General features: G+C 54.5%; 1 protein-coding gene across 4 annotated transcripts in view; it reads left to right on the forward strand.

The window, feature by feature from the left end:
* Positions 1–10,532: 10,532 nt before the first annotated feature.
* The window catches only part of RASAL1 (RAS protein activator like 1), a 35,769-nt gene continuing 28,766 nt past the window's right edge, over positions 10,533–17,535 (forward strand). For 2 of the 4 annotated variants that reach the window (XR_012518337.1, XM_074402196.1), the window contains exon 1: positions 16,350–17,498. Coding sequence is in view for 3 of the 4 variants with exons in the window: in XM_074402196.1 (XP_074258297.1) it covers positions 16,957–17,498 (542 nt within the window). In the remaining variant the exon portion in view is untranslated. Of the gene's footprint in view, positions 10,716–10,738; positions 11,388–15,788; positions 15,846–16,349; positions 17,499–17,535 lie in introns of those variants that run through there. The other 2 variants (XM_074402197.1, XM_003932230.4) reach the window with 2 other exon arrangements.

Below are 17,535 nucleotides of genomic sequence, written 5' to 3' on the forward strand. Positions count from 1 at the left end.
TTTATTTTATTTTATTTGGGACAGAGTTTCACTCTGGTGAGATCTCAGCTCACTGCAACCTCCGCTTCCCAGGTTCAAGAGATCCTCCTGCCTCAGCCTCCTGAGTAGCTGGGACTACAGGCGTGTGTCACCACGCCCAGCTAGTTTTTCGTATTTTTTTTATTAGGAGAGATGGGGTTTCATTACATTGGCCAGGGTGATCTTGATCTCTTGACCTCGTGATCTACCCACCTTGGCTTCCTAAAGTGCCAGGATTACAGGTGAGAGCCACTGTGCCCAGCTCCCCGCCCCCCCCTTTTTTTTTTAGCCATTCTGATAGGTGTGTAGTGATAGCACATTGTGGTTTTATTTTGCATTTCTTTAAAGGCTAATGAAGTTGAACATCTTTTCATGTGCTTGTTTGCCATCTGTATATCCTCCTCGGTAAAATATCTGTTCAGTTCAGTGAAATGCCTCTTGCCTATGTCTTAACTGGATTGTTTTTAACTGTTGAGTAAAAAAAATGTTTTTTCAGAGCCAGACTCTCATTCTGTTGCCAAGGGTAAAGGGCTCCAGCAATCCTCCCACCTCAGCCTCCTGCGTAGCTGTGACCACACATGTGCACCAACATGCTAGGCTAGTTTTTAAATTTTTTTTTTTTTAGAGATGGAGTCTTACAACATTTCCAGGCTGGTCCTGATCTCCTGGCCTCCGGAGAGCCTCCTACCTTGGCCCTCTTCTACTTCTGTCTCCCACAGTGTTTGGATTACAGGCATTAGCTGTTGTGCCTGGCCAAGAATTCTTCATATAGTCTAGATATATATCTGGATATTGTAGGTAGTTCTTAGTTGGGTATTTTATCCCAGTCTGTAGCTTGTCTTTATATCCTTTTCACCTCATTTTTTGCAAAGCCAAGTTTTTCATTTTGATGAGGTTCAATTTTTTGCATTTTCCTTGTAGGGATTGTGCTTTTTTTTTTTTTTTTTTTGAGACGGAGTTTCGCTCGTTACCCAGGCTGGAGTGCAATGGCGCGATCTCGGCTCACCGCAACCTCCGCCTCCTGGGCTCAGGCAATTCTCCTGCCTCAGCCTCCTGAGTAGCTGGGACTACAGGCACATGCCACCATGCCCAGCTAGTTTTTTGTATTTTTAGTAGAGACGGGGTTTCACCATGTTGACCAGGATGGTCTCGATCTCTCGACCTCGTGATCCACCCGCCTCGGCCTCCCAAAGTGCTGGGATTACAGGCTTGAGCCACCGCGCCCGGCCTGGGATTGTGCTTTTGATGTCAGGTATAAGGTGGGATTTGTTGAACTCAGGCCATCTGGTGAGGAGTTCACCCTCTTCTTTATTTCTTTTTCTTTTTTTTTCTTTTTTCTTTTCTTTCTTTTTTTTTTTTTTGAGACAGAGTTTCACTCTTGTCACCCAGGCTGGAGTGCAATGGAGCAATCTCAGCTCACTGCCACCTCCACCTCCCAGGTTCAAGAGATTCTCCTGCCTCAGCCTCCTGAGTAGCAGGAATTACAGGCGTCCACCACCACCATGCCTAGCAATGTTTTGTATTTTTAGTAGAGAGGGGGTTTCACTATGTTGGCCAGGCTGGTCTCAAACTCCTGTCTTCAGGTGATCCACCCATCTTGGCCTCCCAGAGTGCTGGGATTACAGGTGTGAACCACTGCACCCAGCCTGAGTTCACCCTCTTAACCAAGACAATCCAGATAGAGTCAAGCCTTTTGTGGATCTTGCCCTCCTCAAGCCCATTTCTTTCCTCCCCTACCCCGAAAAGATGCTATTATTTAAAGCTGGTATGTATCATTGCCCTCTTAACCTTCCCTCCCTCCCTCCCTCCCTCCTTCCTTCCCTCCCTCCCTCCTTCCTTCCTTCCTTCCTTCCTTCCTTCTTCCCTTCTTCCCTCCTTCCCTTCTTCCTTTCTTTCTTCCTTCTTTCTTTTGAGACAGGGTCTTACTCTGTCACCCAGTCTAGGGTGCAGTGGAACGATCTAGGCTCACTGCAGCCTCTGCCTCCGTGGTTCCAGCAATTCTCCTGCCTCATCTTCCCAAGCATCTGGGATTACAGGCATGCACCACCATGCCCGGCTAATTTTTATTTTTATTTTTATTAGACATGGGGTTTCATCCTGTTGGCCAGGCTGGTTTCGAACTCCTGGCCTCAAGTGATATGCCTGCCTCAGCCTTCCAAAGTGCTGGGATTACAGGCATGAGCCACCATGCCTGGCCTGCCTTCTTAATTTCCATTCTTCTATTTTTTTTCTTTCCGGGTCTCACCCTGTTGCCCAGGCTAGAGTGCAGTGATGTAATCATAGCTCAGTGCAGCCTTGACCCCCTGGGCTCAAGCGATCCTCCCACTTCTGCCTCCCCAAAGTAACTGGGATCATGGGTGTGCACCACCATGCCTGGCTAATTTTTAAAATTTCTTCTCTCCCTTCCTCTCCCTCCCCTCCCCTCCCCTCCCCTCCCCCCCTCCCCTCCCCTCCCCTCCCCTCCCCTCCCCTCCCCCCCTCCCCTCCCCTCCCCTCCCCTCCCCCCCTCCCCTCCCCTCCCCTCCCCTCCCCTCCCCTCCCCCCCTCCCCTCCCTCCCCTCCCCTCCCCCCTCCCCTCCTCTCCTCTCCCCTCCCCTTCCCTTTCTTTTTCTTTCTTCTTCTTCTTCTTCTTTTTTTTTTTTTTTGACACGGAGTTTCGCCCTTGTTACCCAGGCTGGAGTGCAATGGCGCGATCTCGGCTCACCGCAACCTCCGCCTCCTGGGCTCAGGCAATTCTCCTGCCTCAGCCTCCTGAGTAGCTGGGATTACAGGCACGTGCCACCACGCCCAGCTAATTTTTTGCGCTTTTAGTAGAGACGGGGTTTCACCATGTTGACCAGGATGGTCTCGATCTCTCGACCTTGTGATCCACCCGCCTCGGCCTCCCAAAGTGCTGGGATTACAGGCTTGAGCCACCGCGCCCGGCTCTTTTTCTTTCTTCTTTTTCCTTTTTGATGGAGTCTTGTTCTGTCACTCAGGCTGGAGTGCAGTAGTGCAATCTCGGCTCACTGCAACCTCCGCCTCCTGGGTTCAAGAGATTCTTGTGCCTCAGCCTCCCAAGTAGCTGGGATTATAGGCACCTGCCACCACCCCTGGCTAATTTTTATGTTTTTAGTAGGGACGGCTTTCACCATGTTGGCCAGGTTGATCTCCAGCTCCTGACCTCAGGTAATTCACCTGCCTTGACCTCCTAAAGTGCTGGGATTACAGGTATGAGCCACCGCGCCCAGCTGTAATTATTAAAATTTCTTGTCGAGATGGGGTCTTGCTGTGTTGCTCAGGCTGGTCTCGAACTCCTGGGCTCAAATGATTCTCCCACCTCAGCCTCCTAAAGTGTTGAGATTACAAGCGTGTGCTACCATGCCGGCAATTTCTATTATTTTAGAGGTGGTTTTGCAAATATTTATAGAGTGTCTTACCCTATGCCAGACACTGTGCTCGATGCTGAGGATAGATACCGCAGGGAACAAGACAAAACCTGACTTCCCAGGCTTACAGGCCAGTGGGGAAGTCCGAGGAATCAAATGACCCTGCAGATGTGTGATTGTGTTAGGAGGAGAGACCTAGAGAGCACCCCCAGGGGCAGGGAGGCCTCCTTGAGGAAGGAATGAGCCCAGGAGGTTGCGGTGAGCCAAGGTGGAGCCGCTGCACTCCCGGCTGGGTGACAGAGAGAGATTCTGCCCCCACAACCCTCCAAAAAAAATAATCACTCAACTTCCCTGCCCTGGAGCTGCTCATGGCTTAAGGGAGGGGAGAAACTGCTTCTGTACAAACCCCTTCTCTTAGAAGGCTGGAGCTGTGGCTCCAGCTCTACAGCCAGCCAATCCACCCGCCTCCCCAGGCCTCAGCATTCCTCTCTGTTCAATGGGGTACTGTTCCCAAGCCCTCCTGCCATGCTTCAGGGTGGGAGTTTCCTGCCAGCTCAGCCTCCTTCCTGCCTCTGCCCCTACCTCCTGGAGGGTGGGGATGCTGAGTGACAGCAGGACACAGCTCAGCCAGCCTTGCCCTTGGCTGAAAACCCACAAGCTCTGGAAATATCCCCCAACCTGCCCATCTCATGCTTCCATGCCTTCCCCTTCCTACTTCTCCATTCCGAGGTGGGTGTGGAGAGAACTGTGGGGAGTGGGGCTGAGGCAGGAGAAGTGGGGGTGCAGACCGAAAGACGGACACCTTGTTTTCAGGCCCTGGGAGGAGGGAACCCATGGGGCCCTGCTTCCTAGGCAGCCAGCCCGCAGGAGGGGGTTTGGGAATTCCTGCCCACTCCTCCCACCTCTGCCTCCTGTCCCAGTGGCTCCCTGCCCAGAATCGTGCCCAGCAATCACAAATGGGGCTTTGTGTTCCTGAGACAAAGAACAACTTCTCACCCCAGCCTAGGCCGGGCCCGTGTCTGCTTTGCCCTGGTCTTGGCCTCAGAAGGGAGGGTGCCACTGCCCAGGAGAGGACGAAGGCCTCCTGGTTTGGGGGTGTAGGTGTACTGCAGGTGGTAAATTGGCAATGATAAGCCGCACTGGTAGGTACCGTAGGGAGGGGGAAGTAAAAAATAATGTGACTGTTACCACACGAAGAGGGTTCCAGCCCTCCAGGGGAACTGAATTCTGTTCAACCCGGCGTGCGCGCCGTGAGTCTTATGTGCCAAGCTGTGTGGGAGGCTCAACGTGAATCAGACACTGTCCCTGACATTTAGGAGGTAAGAGGAGCATGTAAATTGCCACGAAACAAGGGAACAAGAGGCCAAGGTGACACGCGGTGCCACTGGGGCGTGGGGTTGGGGGAGCGTCGCTGCCTCGCCACTCCTCTGCAAGGGCGTCTCAGAGGCTGTGAGTGGAAATACAAATAAAGGACAACTATTCCATTTCTTTATTTATGGAGACGGGGTCTCACTACATTGCCCAGGCTGGTCTCAAATTCCCGGGCTCAAGAGAAACTCCTGCCCTAGCCTCTGGGGTAGCTGAGGCTACAGGTGTGCACTACCATACCCAGCTAATTTTTAATTTTTTTTTTTTTTTTGAGACGGAATTTTGATCTTGTTCCCTAGGCTGGACTGCAGTGGCACGGTCTTGGCTCACCACAATCTCTGCCTCCTGGGTTCAAGCGATTCTCCTGCCTCAGCCTCCTGAGTGGTTGGGATCACAGGTGTGTGCCACCACACCTGGCTAATTTTGTATTTTTAGTAGAGATGGGGTTTCTCCATGTTGGTCAGGCTGGTCTTGAACTACCAATCTCAGGTGATCTGCCCTCCTAGGCCTCCCAAAGTGCTGAGATCACAGGTGTGAGCCATCGCACCCGGCCAATTTTCAAATTTTTTGTAGAGATAGGGTCTTGCTATGTTTCCCAAGCTGGCCTTGAACTCCTGGGCTCAAGCAATCCTTCTGTCTTGGCCTCCCAAAGGGCTGGGATTACAGGTGAGAGCCACCACATATGGCTTGGAACAGTGGTTCTTTTAGAAACAAGAGGGAACACGAATCCTTTTCTGGTGATAAAAGAAGCACATGGGGTCAGGTGCAGTGGCTCATGCCTAGAATCCCAGCACTTTGGGAGGCCAAGGCAGGAGAATCACCTGAGGTCAGCAGTTCAAGACCAACTTAGCCAACATGGTGAAACCCTGTTTCTACTAAAAATACAAAAATTAGCCAGGCATGGTGGCAAATGCCTGTAATCTCAGCTACTTGGGAGGCTGAGGCAGGAGAATTGCTTGAACCCGGGAGGCAGAGGTTGCAGTGAGCCGAGAGTGCCCCACTGTACTCTGGCCTGGGCGACAGAGCAAAAGTCGGTCTCAACAAAAGAAAAAAAATACAAAAAATTAGCTGGGTGCGGTAAAACATGCCTGTAATCCCAGCTACTTGGAAGGCTGACGTGGGAGGATCACTTGAACTTGGAAGGCAGAGGTGCCACTCTGCCTCCCAGGGATCCGAGATCACTCCAGTCACCCAGGCTGCAGCAGAGTGAGCCGAGATCGTGCTACTGTACTCCAGCCTGGGTGACAGAGCAAGGCTCCATCTCAAAAGAAAACAGAAGTACACGTCATTGTGTGTAAGGAATCCCTCCAGCTCCGGCTGTAGCCCCCATGCCTGCTCCCTCATCTTCACCTCGTTCTTTACTCTCTGCGAGTTTATTGTTGAGCTGTGTTACTTTTGTTTGCTTTCCTATCCCGCTGAGAGAGAGTCCCAGGAGGGCACCGCGGGGCTCTCTTATCCCTCACTTGAACCTCACTGTATCCCCACCACCTAGTACATAGTAGGCGCTCAATACACGCTTGTTCAACAAAAGATCTTATATACACATACATAGAATATTTTACGGCATCAGACTTATATTGTGTACATGGTTGTATAAACCTGTCCGCCACCATTTATGATTTTTTCGTATTTTGGTCATTAAATCTTTGAGAACATTTTTGAAAGAGCCATACAGTATTCATTTACACTTATGTCTGTGATTTACTTCCCGCCACCCCCATCTCTTATCATCTTTATAAACCATGGGGAGGATTTTTACTTATTTATTTACTTGTTTTTGAGACAGAGTCTCGCTCTGTTGCCCAGGCTGGAGTGCACTGGCATGACCTCCACTCACTGCAACCTCCGCCTCCCGGGTTCAAGTAATTCTTGTGCCTCAGTCTTCTAAGTAGCTGGGATTACAGGTGCACTCTCCCATGCCTGGCTAATTTTTATATTTTTAGTAGAGATGACGTTTCTCCATGTTGCCCAGGCTGGTCTTTAACTCCTGGGCTCAAGTGATCTGCCCCTCTCAGTCTCCCAAAATGCTGGGATTACAGGTGTGAGCCACCATGCCCAGTCTTATTTACTTAGTTAATTTAAAAGAGTTCTATAATAGAGATGGGGGTCTCACTAGGCTGCCCAGGCTCGTCTCAAACTTCTGAGCTCAAGTGATCCTCCTGCCTCAGCCTCTCAAAATGCTAGCAATACAGGTGTGAGCCACCATGCCTGGCCTATTTATTTAAGAGACAAGGTTTCACCATGTTGCCCAGGCTGGAATGCAGTGACGCTATCACAGCTCACTGCAGCCTTGAACTCCTGGGCTCAAGCCATCCTCCTGCCTCAGCCTCCTGGGTAGCTGAGACTACAGGTGCAAGCCATCATACCTGGCTAATTTTAAAATTTTCAGTAGCAATGAGGTCCTGCTATGTTGCTCAGGCTGGTCTCAAACTGCTGGCCTCAGCAATCCTCACACCTTGGCCTCCCAAAGTGTTGGGATTACAGGGGTGAGCCACCATGCCTGGCCCTGGAAAGGCTTTCTTGAGGAAAATGACTGATCAAGCAAAGGCAGTGTGTATTCGGGGAGCAGATTGGGAGGATGTGAGAAAAGTCTTAAGAGTGCTGAATTCAGGAACGGTGTCTAGAGAGCTACGGGACTAGGGATTCCTGTGCCCAGTAGTGTGTTGGTAAACTGACTCTCAAAACAAATGTAGCATTTGCCAGTTTCCATACTGTAAATCCTACCCTAGTCAATTTCAAGTTCCCAGTGTGACCCTGGAAAGTTACATGCACAGTCGGCTTTCCTGTGCCAATGCGAGCAGGCTCCAGGACACCCCACGCATGCCCAGGCCTGATCCTTCCTCTGGGATGAGGAGCCCTCTCTCCTTCATGCCTGTGAGCCCTCCCTGGGCCCCAGGCCCAGAATCTCAGATCAACTGGAGACTCAGCCAGTCCTGGACAGGGGGCCCATCGGGGAGGCTGGAGTCCTGATCTTGGAATCTCTCTATCAGATTTCTCAGCCAAGATGAAAACCCTCAAATTTTCCCAGCTCAGCGATCTGGAACTGCCCTGGCCATTGAAGTGTGGGCCTTTGCCCATGCCTGGAGTCTGGGGCTGGCCTGCATTCCACCTGGGCAATGTCTCCAGGACTCACCCTCAGAGCTAAGCCACCAAATGTGGCTCAGTATCAGGCACAGGATATCCCACAATGGCCATTGAAATTTACTGAGTGCTTGTAGTATGCCAGGCTGCACTAAACACCTGGCATGTATTTATTTTCCAGTCTCACATCCTAGAGGTGGGTGCTATTATTATCCCCACTTTACAGATGAGGAAACTGAGGCACTGAGAGAGTAACCCACTTGCCCAAGAACACTTGGTTTGGAAGTGCAGGTGCCAGGGTTTGATCCCAGGTCAGCCTGATGCTAAACCCTCTTCTGCTAAATCCTTGGCTTAGCATTTCTTCCCATTGATGTCTTTATGAAGCACCTGCTGTGTGTATCCCATGGGTGTTAGACTATGGAGGGAGATGGTAAGAAGATGATTATAAATTTGGCTTAAAGGAACTTGAGGTTGGGATTGGCCATTTCTTGAGCACCTACTATGTGCCAGGAATGATGGAATGATGCTAAGTCTCTTACATTGCCCTTGAGATGAACTCTCGTAATGCCCTGGGAGGCCCATGAGCCTGCCCTCTCCCTCACCCACCTGGATGGTCCCTGGAGGTCACACACTCTCTCCGGTCTGCCTTTCCCCCTTTGGTCCCTTGACAGGGGCTGCCCTAGGCACCCTCTAACTCCTTGCTAGTTTCAGGCCACAGCTTTTCAGAACAACAGGAAATGGCCCAGCCATGTGGAAAGTCTGGGGAGTGTGGCCATTGCCCCAGGCAAATTGTGGGGTCACACTCCAGATATTGGACAGGAGACAGAGGTGGCTTGCTGGAGGCCCCCCTGGCACAGTCTGTATCCTTGGTATTTTCCCGGGGGGGCTGGGGAGGGGTGTTTGGGTATATGACTTCCTGCTTAGCTCTGGAACATGGGCCAAGATGGCTTCGTGGTAATTTAGCGGGCGTCCCATGGGGGCTCTAGGACCAGGCCCCTCAGGTTCCATCATCAGGGGGTTCCCACAGGGGTCCTGGGGGTCTGGAGGCCTGTCTGAGGTCTCTGCAGGCTCACAGAAGGAAAAGGCTCTTCAACCAGTAGTTTCCACCCACTGTGTGTGGGGGGATGGAAGGGGGAGGGGAAGATTCCTGTCTTAAAGCTGCAGTTACATAGCAAATACCGTAAGTACCATTCCACCCACTACCTTAGGTGGTACATTTTCTTTGGGGAGGATCTGAGGTAACTGATAAAGATCACAGTGGGTGGGGCACTGTGGATCACACCTATAATCCCAGCACTTTGGGAGGCTCAGGTAGATGGATCGCTTGAGGTCAGGAGTTCAAGATCAGCCTGACTAACATGGTGAAACCCTGTCTCTACTTAAAATACAAAAATTAACTGGTGGGCACCTGTAATCCCAGCTACTTGAGAAGCTGAAGCAGGAGAATTGCTTGAACCCAGGAGGTGGAGGTTGCAGTGAGCCACGATTGAGCCATTGCACTCCAGCAGGGCTCAAAAAAAAAAAAAAAAAAAAAAAAAAGAAAAAAAGATCACAGTGGGAGTGGGGTTTTAACGACTCCTTTGGGGCTACGACTGTTCTGGATCTAACCCCGGGTCATGCCTCATACCCTTCTGAGGATGTTGCAATACTTTTAAGCCTTAGAACCGGTTCTGCTAAATCCATTTCCCAGATGGGGTAAACTGAGGCCCAGTCTTTGGTGGGTCAGAGACTCACTAGGCAGCTACCAGCTCGGGAAGGAATTCCAGGGCTCTGAATTCCTCATCAGCCTGTGTGGGAGTCAAGGAGGGAGACTGGGAGGCAGACCATTGGGCTGCTGGCAGAGCCGGGCAGGGCATTCCTGGTCGCGCCGGTCTGGGCGTTGGTGCCTGCACTCAATCTGCAGGGGCACTCCCTTTGGTGCCTGGCCTTTCTAAGAGCTTTTGGGCAGGTCAACAATGAACTCAAAGGGAGAAGTAAGTGCGCGTGTGGGTCCGCCTGGGGACTGGCCCTCCCTGCCTGTCACACTATCTCATTTAAAATCAGAAAATGTACAAACCTGGAGCTGCCGGAGCAGAGAAAAAGGAAAGAAAATCTCGGCCTGGAGTGGAAGAGCATCCTGGAAGCCTTTCCAGCAGAGGTGACGTGCGGGCCACACCTCGAAAGACAACAATCTGAATATCACTTTCTGGATGTGTGTTAGGTGCCTTTCACTGTCCCGAGACTTTTATCTTTGTTAACTCATTTAATTCTCTCAAAATCCTGTGACTGAAATGTGATGTCATCCTCACTCAACAGATGAGAAGGCCAAACCAAAGCACAGAGAGGTTGAGTGACTTACCCAAGTCCACACAGCTACCAAATGTCAGAGCCAGGATTCGAACCCGGGAAGGCAAATCAGTTACTGACTGTGAGACCTCCACCAAGTTATCTAACCCCTCTGAACCTCAGTTTCTTTGTCCATTAGCTGCAGGTAATGGGGCAGTAGTGCAGCAGTGTGTAGTGCACATCTGCGAAGACAAAAATGAGCTAATCCCTGAAAAGCGCTTAGAACAGTGCCTGGCACCCATGAAGTGTTCAAACAACTGTGGATGACTTTTTATCATCGCTGTAGTGATTATCTTCAAGCCTTCCCCTCCCCCATCCGGCGGCGGCTTCCTCCCCCGCCGTGCCAGCCCGTGACGTTAGAGCAGAGTCTGGGTTCTGTGTTTAACTGGAAGCTGAAACGAGATGGAAGGGGATGTTCGAGGCCCCTTCCTTGACTCTGAACGGACCTCCGGGGAATGTGCGACCCTCTCTCTGGGGACGCCTTCCGCCCACCGCTAATACTTGCTCCTGAACATGGGGCGCGGAGGTTGGAGAGAGGAGGCCGGTGTCTGCTTGGTAGGCAAGGAGGGGCGGGGGCGGAGAGGTGTGAATTGTGTCGGATGAGGGACAGGACGGGGACAGACAGCGTCTTTTGAGCCCATTGCCAACTCACCAGGAGACAGCAGCCACGCCCATCAGGACGGGGGCCCCTCCTCACCGCGGTGCCAGCCTAGACGCACCCTGGTCTCCGCCGCCCGGGCGCTCTGGCGCGTCTTACTGGGGTGCCGGCAGAGGGCGCGCGAGGTGGCCCGGGGTCAGGCGGGGGACCCCACGGGAGGCGGGATTGGAGGGAGGTCCCTGGGCCGCCCCTCCCGCCCCCTGCCCGCCCAGACCGCTTTCCTGGAGCTTCAGATGCCTGGGCAAGAGCCCGCTGCGCCCCTGCGCGCTTTCTGCTCGGAGCACCGCTCCTACCTGTAGAGTCCGGACGGGCGCTCCCTCCCAGGGCACCTACGCCGTCTCCTTCTTCGGAAACCTCCCGCCCCAGCTACCCCGGTCTCAGACAGGCGGCGCCGGGACCCCAAAGCAGGGCGCCAGGCTTGAAGCAGGTGACATGTAGACGTCTCCTGGTCCAGCCTCGGAACCCTAGCGCCCCTTCTGCCCGGAAAGTTTGCGGCTAGGCGCCATGGCCAAGACCAGCTCCCTGAATGTCCGCGTGGTGGAGGGCCGGGCGCTGCCCGCCAAGGACGTGTGAGTACTCCTAGGGCGCTTTGGGTTAAGGGGCGCGCCAGGCCTGGGGTGGGGCTGGAGTCGCCCTTTCCGCGTGCCAGGGCGGGTTGGCAGGAGGGCGAGGGGTTCTTGTCTAAGACTGGTATTGGGGCAAGACTGCTTTAAAGCGGCGAGAGGCCCATGCCCATGGCTGTCCCGGTGGGAGGGGGGCGCCCAGACTCAGCAGATGCCCTGCCCAGCCCCACCCCCGGGCAGAGGAGGAGGTGTCTCTCTTCCCGGGATGTAAGTGGAGGGGGTCTTCCAGAGCTGAAGAGGGGATTAGAGGGCCAGATTCTGTCAGATCTGGGAGGGGACAAAGCGGGGGGGGGGTCTCTTCCTTAGTCCAGGCAGGTGTTGGAGGTGGCTCCTCCAGGCCTGGGTGGGGGCCTAGTAAGGGAACCCTGGGGAGGACCCTTGGAGGGCCTGGGATCAGATGGGCCCCACACCGTGTGTGCATCTGGTGTTTAGGTTTGCAGCATGTCACCAGGTGGCCCTCCGGGGTCCTCTGGACCCCGAACCCCGAGCTCTCCAGTCTTGTGGCCCCCAGCCTTGTGTGGGTTTTCCTGGGTGCTGAGCTGCCTGAAGAGGCCAATTCTCCGCTGCGGCCCCCTCCCCAGTCAGGTACGATGGGACTGGGGGGACCCTACGGCTCCCCTCGCTACCAGTTCCAAGCTATGCTTCTTCCTCCAAGGTTGAGTCAGCAGCTGCTGAATCAGCAGAATGGGGGGGAGTTCCCACTCCTGCCTGGCCTAGTGCCCGGAAGGGGCGCTGAGGGCCTCAGCACCTGCGACAGGTGTCGGATCCTCGGGAGGACATTTGCTGTGTGACCTCGAACCTGCTTCTCTCTGGGCCTTGGTTTCCCATTTGGGCAATGGGAGACCTGGACTGGAGACCCCGTCTGCATGCCTGGGGTCTCCCATCAGCTGGGAGGGTGGAGGACCTGTTAGGAGCTCCCGTGTGGCCCAGGTGAGCAGGAACACAGATTTCGAGCCTTCGCTTGTGTCGAGGTTTGGTCTTAGCTCTGTGCGATTCTCCAAGCTGTGGGCTCCCAGAGAGAACTCGCCTGCCTGATTTCATGACACTCCCAGCCTCCCAGCACTGCAGCTGTGTCAAGGGGGCAGCTGCTGAGAGCAGTTTTGCCACCCTTCATCCTCATCAGGTACACCAAATACACATGCCCTGAACTAGCAGAGGGTGTGCTGTGCCAGCCCAGTGACTGGACGAGCCCCCGGACAGCATCCTTCTGAGCTGTCCCCTCAGAGCCCCTGGGAATAGACAGCCTACACAGTGAGGGCCTTGAAGCCGGGCTGGGGGCCTGGCAGCTGCTGGGCAGTGGAAGGAATTCTTTCCAGAAACGGGACTCTCACTCACTGAGCTCTGGCCCCTCCAGCAGTCTTGGGTGGGAGGTCATGAAGGGGCGATGGGTGTCGCCCCTGCACCTGGACCCTGCTCACAGTAGCCTGCTGCTTCTCTGGAGGAGTCATGCCTGGTTCCTGTAGCTCCGGGCCACCTCTCCTGCCCCCAGTTCCTGGGCTCGTGAGCTGTGAAATAGGTCATGCCCTAGAGCAAGGGTGGGGAGGAGTCACTAAGCCCTGGATGGGGGGGGAGTGTCCAGCCACCCTGCCTCAGTTTCCCTAGCTGTGAGCACTGTCCTTCAAAGGGGCTCTTCCTGGAGCCTGCTGGGAGCTCCATGCTCTTAGGTAGAGTGTGCTCTTACCCTCTTCTCCTGAGGGAAAGGGCCCAGACTGCCCGAAGCATTGTCAGGTTTGAGGGGGTCGGAGAGGAGGCCTCTGCAAGTGACTTTAGTTATTACTATTAGAAATAATGGCCAACGGTCACTGAGGGCTTAGTGTGGACCGGGTCCTGTGCTTAACACTTCATATGGTCCTATTGGCGTCTCTCTCTCTTTTTTTTTAACCAATGGGGAAACTGAGGACCAGAGAGGCAAAGCCACTTGCCTAAGGTCACCCAGCTGGGATTTGAACTCTGACTACTCCATGTCCAAACCAGACTGGGCAGGCGATGGCTGAGAGGCCTGCTTTCCCAAGCCTGAGCTGAAGAAGGGGCCGTGGGAGAGGCCATGAGCCTGGAGAGGTCAGGGGTTTGGAAGCAGCCACCCGCTCCCACCGCCATTGCCCTCCCTGATAGGAGCCTGATAAGGCCCTCGTGCGTCAGAGCCCTGCAGCTGACTAGTGCTGAGCTTGGCTCCCAGGAGGGCCTGCAGGTCAGGCTGGGTCTGCAGGAGGGGGCGTGTCTCCCAGCCTTCTGTTAACGGGATCCCAGCCCATCTGACCCCACATCTGTAGCTGGGGAAACTGAGGAATGGGAGCCTGCATAAAGGAAGCTTAGGAGTGGAACTTAGGGAGGGAAACAGACACAAGGCATTACCCAGCTGCAGATGTCTGAAGGTAAAGCCAAGATGGGGAAACTGTGGCTCCTGGGGTTACTGAGTCCAATGGATTTGGGATGGAGCCAGAAGGGGAAACTGAGGCCTGGGACACTCTGCAGAAGGGGGTTCAGAGGTAGGACCCACAGAGGATCATGAAGACACTGGCCATCACCCATCTAAAGTGTTCAGGGATAGAAGCCAGGTAGGGAAGTGGAGGTATTGGAGTGTCCAGCCAGAGGGGGCTAAGGGAAGGACTCCAGAGAGGGAAACCAAGGCACAGAGAAGGGTCATCCAGCAAGACAGGCTCAGGCTGGAGCCAACTCTTAGTGCCCATGTCCCTCTTTCCTGGAATCCCTGAGGCATTTGTGGATCTGTGACAAACTGGACACAGAGAAGGTAGCAGAGATGAAGGGAGTGGTGCTGGGGCATGGAGGGAGAGGGCCATTTCGAGGGGTTAAGAATGTGGGTGTGAGCCCACAAACCTGGGCTCCAGTCCGATCTCCGCTGTGACTCCCTGCCTCCAGAGAAGGCTCACCACAAATCCAGTTCTTCAGAAATAGCTCTGGAGGGCCCAATGCATGCCAGATGTGGGGGTGGGGGGCAGGGAAGGGGGGACGCAGACTCTCCCCAGGAATTTACAGTTTGGAAATATCAGGGAGGTGGCGAGACAGACACTAAATACATGGAGAAATAAGGAAGGCTGGGCATGGTGGCTCACGCCTGTAATCCCAGCACTTTGGGAGGCCAAGGTGGGTGGATTACTGGAGGCCAGGAGTTCGAGACCAGCCTGTCCAGCATGGTGAAACCTCGCCTCCACTAAAAATACAAAAAATTAGCCAGGCGTGCTGGTGCGCCCCTGTAATCGCAGCTACTTGGGAGGCTGAGACATAAGAATCGCTTGAACTTGGGAGGCGGGGGTTGCAGTCAACCAAGATGGTGCCACTGCACTCCAGGCTGGGTGACAGAGAGTGAGACTGCTCAAAAAAAAAAAAAAAAAAAAAAAAAGAAAGAAAGATAAAATAAGAAAGAAGATGATTTTAGGTGGAGTTTATTTTAGACAGGACAGTGATGGCCAGGGACAGGCTCTTGAGGAGGTGACTTTGGACTGAGACTTGAATGGCAGGAAGGAATCATCCATGGCAGTATCAGGGCCAAAGTGTCTTAGGAAGAGGGCATAGCAGGTGCAAAGGCCCTGAGGCTGGCCCGGGGCTTGAAGAAAGACAAAGGAGTCCTGTGTGATGGGACGGAGGAGGAAGGGAGGGGCCTGTTAGACAGCTTAGGATTTGCTGGTGACTGTTATGAAGCGGGGCTGGCATGGATGCGTCGATGACTCATAGCTACTCAAGGGGGTGCAGCACATCATAAGAGATTTTGAGAGTTGATTTTGAGGCCTGGGTCCCCCTGTAGGGAGAGTGCTGCGTCTGTCCCCATGAGGAATGGGAAGTCCCCTCCCCAGGGAAGCTCCCATTGAAAGGAAAAGCAGGGAAAACAGCACTAAGGCCCCTGCAGGGGAGAGCTGGGGGCTGGCCCGGGATCCGGCCCAGCATTTGAGTTTCTCCAGCCCCCTAGGAGGTGTGTGTGAACATCTCGCCTGATTTTTAGAGCAGAGAAACTGAGGCCCAGAGAGGGAAGGGGACTCGCCGGATGGCACAGCTAGAGTGTGGTGAAGCTACGTGTTCAAGACCCCCTGGCACATGCTCTGGGCCTCGCATTGGGCTTTTTGGGACCAGGACTCTGGACCTCCTGGCCCTAGGCCTCCCTGTTCTATTTCTATGAGTGGAAGCCCAGAGTGCGCGGATGTGGTGGCCTGGGCAGCTGTGACATCTCCTGCTGGTTCCCTGAGGTTCTGCCTCTTAGCTGGACTTGGTGTGTGACCCTGGGCAAGTCCCCTTATCTGTCTGTGCCTCCATCTCCCCTGCCTGTCTAATGACTGGTACCCTCCACTCATGGCTGCCCACCCAACCCGCTTCCTCCCGAATCCCCTCCTTCCGCAGGTCTGGGAGCAGTGACCCTTACTGCCTGGTGAAAGTGGATGACGAGGTGGTGGCCAGGTAAGCGGTGGCGATACCAAGCCTGGGACGAGAGGAGGAAGGGAGGGGTCTCTTTCTAGACTTGGGGACCAATAATTCACATTTAAAGGAGTGCTGGCTGGGCACGGTGGTTCAGCCTGTCATCCCAGCACTTTGGGAAACTGAGGTGGAAGGATCACCTGAGGTCTGGAGTTTGAGACCAGCCTGACCAACACAGTGAAACCCCGTCTCTAGTAAAAATACAAAATTATCCGGGCATGGTGGCACATGCCTGTAATCCCAGCTACTCGGGAGGCTGAGGCAGGAGAATCGAACCTGGGAGGGGGAGGTTGTGGTAAGCTGAGATTGCACCACTGCACTCTAGCCTGGGCAACAAGAGCAAAACTCCGTCTAAAAACCAAAAGAGTGCTTAGGGGGACTCTCGGGACGGGTGGTGGGTGCTTTGTGCACAGCTGGGATTGCTAGCTCATTTCCCCGACCTGCCCCAGCAGCTGGCTGGATGCCCTCCCTCCCTGGACCTGATGCTGTCCCTGCTGGCTCCCTGGGGCTGACTCAGCGCTGCAAGCCTGTGCCTTCCACAGTGGCCTCCCTGGGGGCGGGCATCTCACGCTTGGCTGGACTGGCTGGTTCCGGGCCTGCTGGGTGCTGCGGGCACTGGGGATGTGTGTGTGCGTGGGCGCATGCGTGTGTGTCTGTGTGTGTGCCCGCCCAGCTGGGCCTGCTTGTAAGTTGCAGGGGGTGGGGACGTTGTGGGGCTAGTGTGAGCGCCTCTGACCACATGCGTATGTCCTCGGGGGTGTGCAGGGCACAGGCTCATGTGTGTGTACCAGTGTAGTGTGCGTGTACATGCACGTGTATATGGCTGCCCTAGACACGCATGTGAACACCAATGCCTGCTGATTTGGGCATACAGGCACCGGTGTGGACACATGTGAGGGTGTGAGGATGTTTGGGGTGTCTGTGAGTCTTGCAGGGGGACATCGGGATGATCCCTGCTTGGCTCCCATGCCCGGAGGCCGAGGGACAGTTCTCATCCCCCGAAGGCCTGATGGGGGTGGGTGGGCTGGTGGGTGGCTGAGGCTTTGGTTCCTATGGAGACAGCAGGATTGAGGATGCTCCTGCTCTGGTCCAGATGGGCTCGGAGCTGGGGGTGGGGAGACGCCTGGGGGAGGGTCAGCTGCAGCTCCCCCGTACACTGTCCTTGTGCTCATGCTGGCCCCTTGCTGCATTCCCTGCCACCACCCCAACCCCCCAGATTGATTTTCTGTGTGACCCCAGGCTGCTGTCTCTCCCTCTCTGGGCTGTAAGGAGCCTTTTAGCTCAGGAGCCGGGGAACCTTCAGAGGATCTTCAGGCTGGGAAAAGGTCAGGTTTCAGGGAGAGGGTGTTTGGGAGGAAGCACTGGGGGTCCATCTGAGGTTGGTGCCACTGGGCTGGAGGAAGAGGGCAGTGTGTGTGTGTGTGTGTGTGTGTGTGTGTGTGTGTGTGTGTGTCTGGGTCTCCAGGTGTCTGCCTCCTGTGTGGCCCGAGGACCCCCAGCCCCCTGCACCTCCTTCCACAGGACAGCGACTGTCTGGAAGAGCCTGGGCCCCTTCTGGGGGGAGGAGTACACTGTGCACCTGCCTCTGGATTTCCACCATCTGGCCTTCTATGTGCTGGACGAGGACACTGTTGGGTGTGTGGCTGGGGAAAGTGGGATGCCTGGGTTGGGG

The sequence above is a fragment of the Saimiri boliviensis genome, chromosome 7, assembly GCF_048565385.1.
Source record: "Saimiri boliviensis isolate mSaiBol1 chromosome 7, mSaiBol1.pri, whole genome shotgun sequence".
NCBI classification, from domain to species: domain Eukaryota; kingdom Metazoa; phylum Chordata; class Mammalia; order Primates; family Cebidae; genus Saimiri; species Saimiri boliviensis.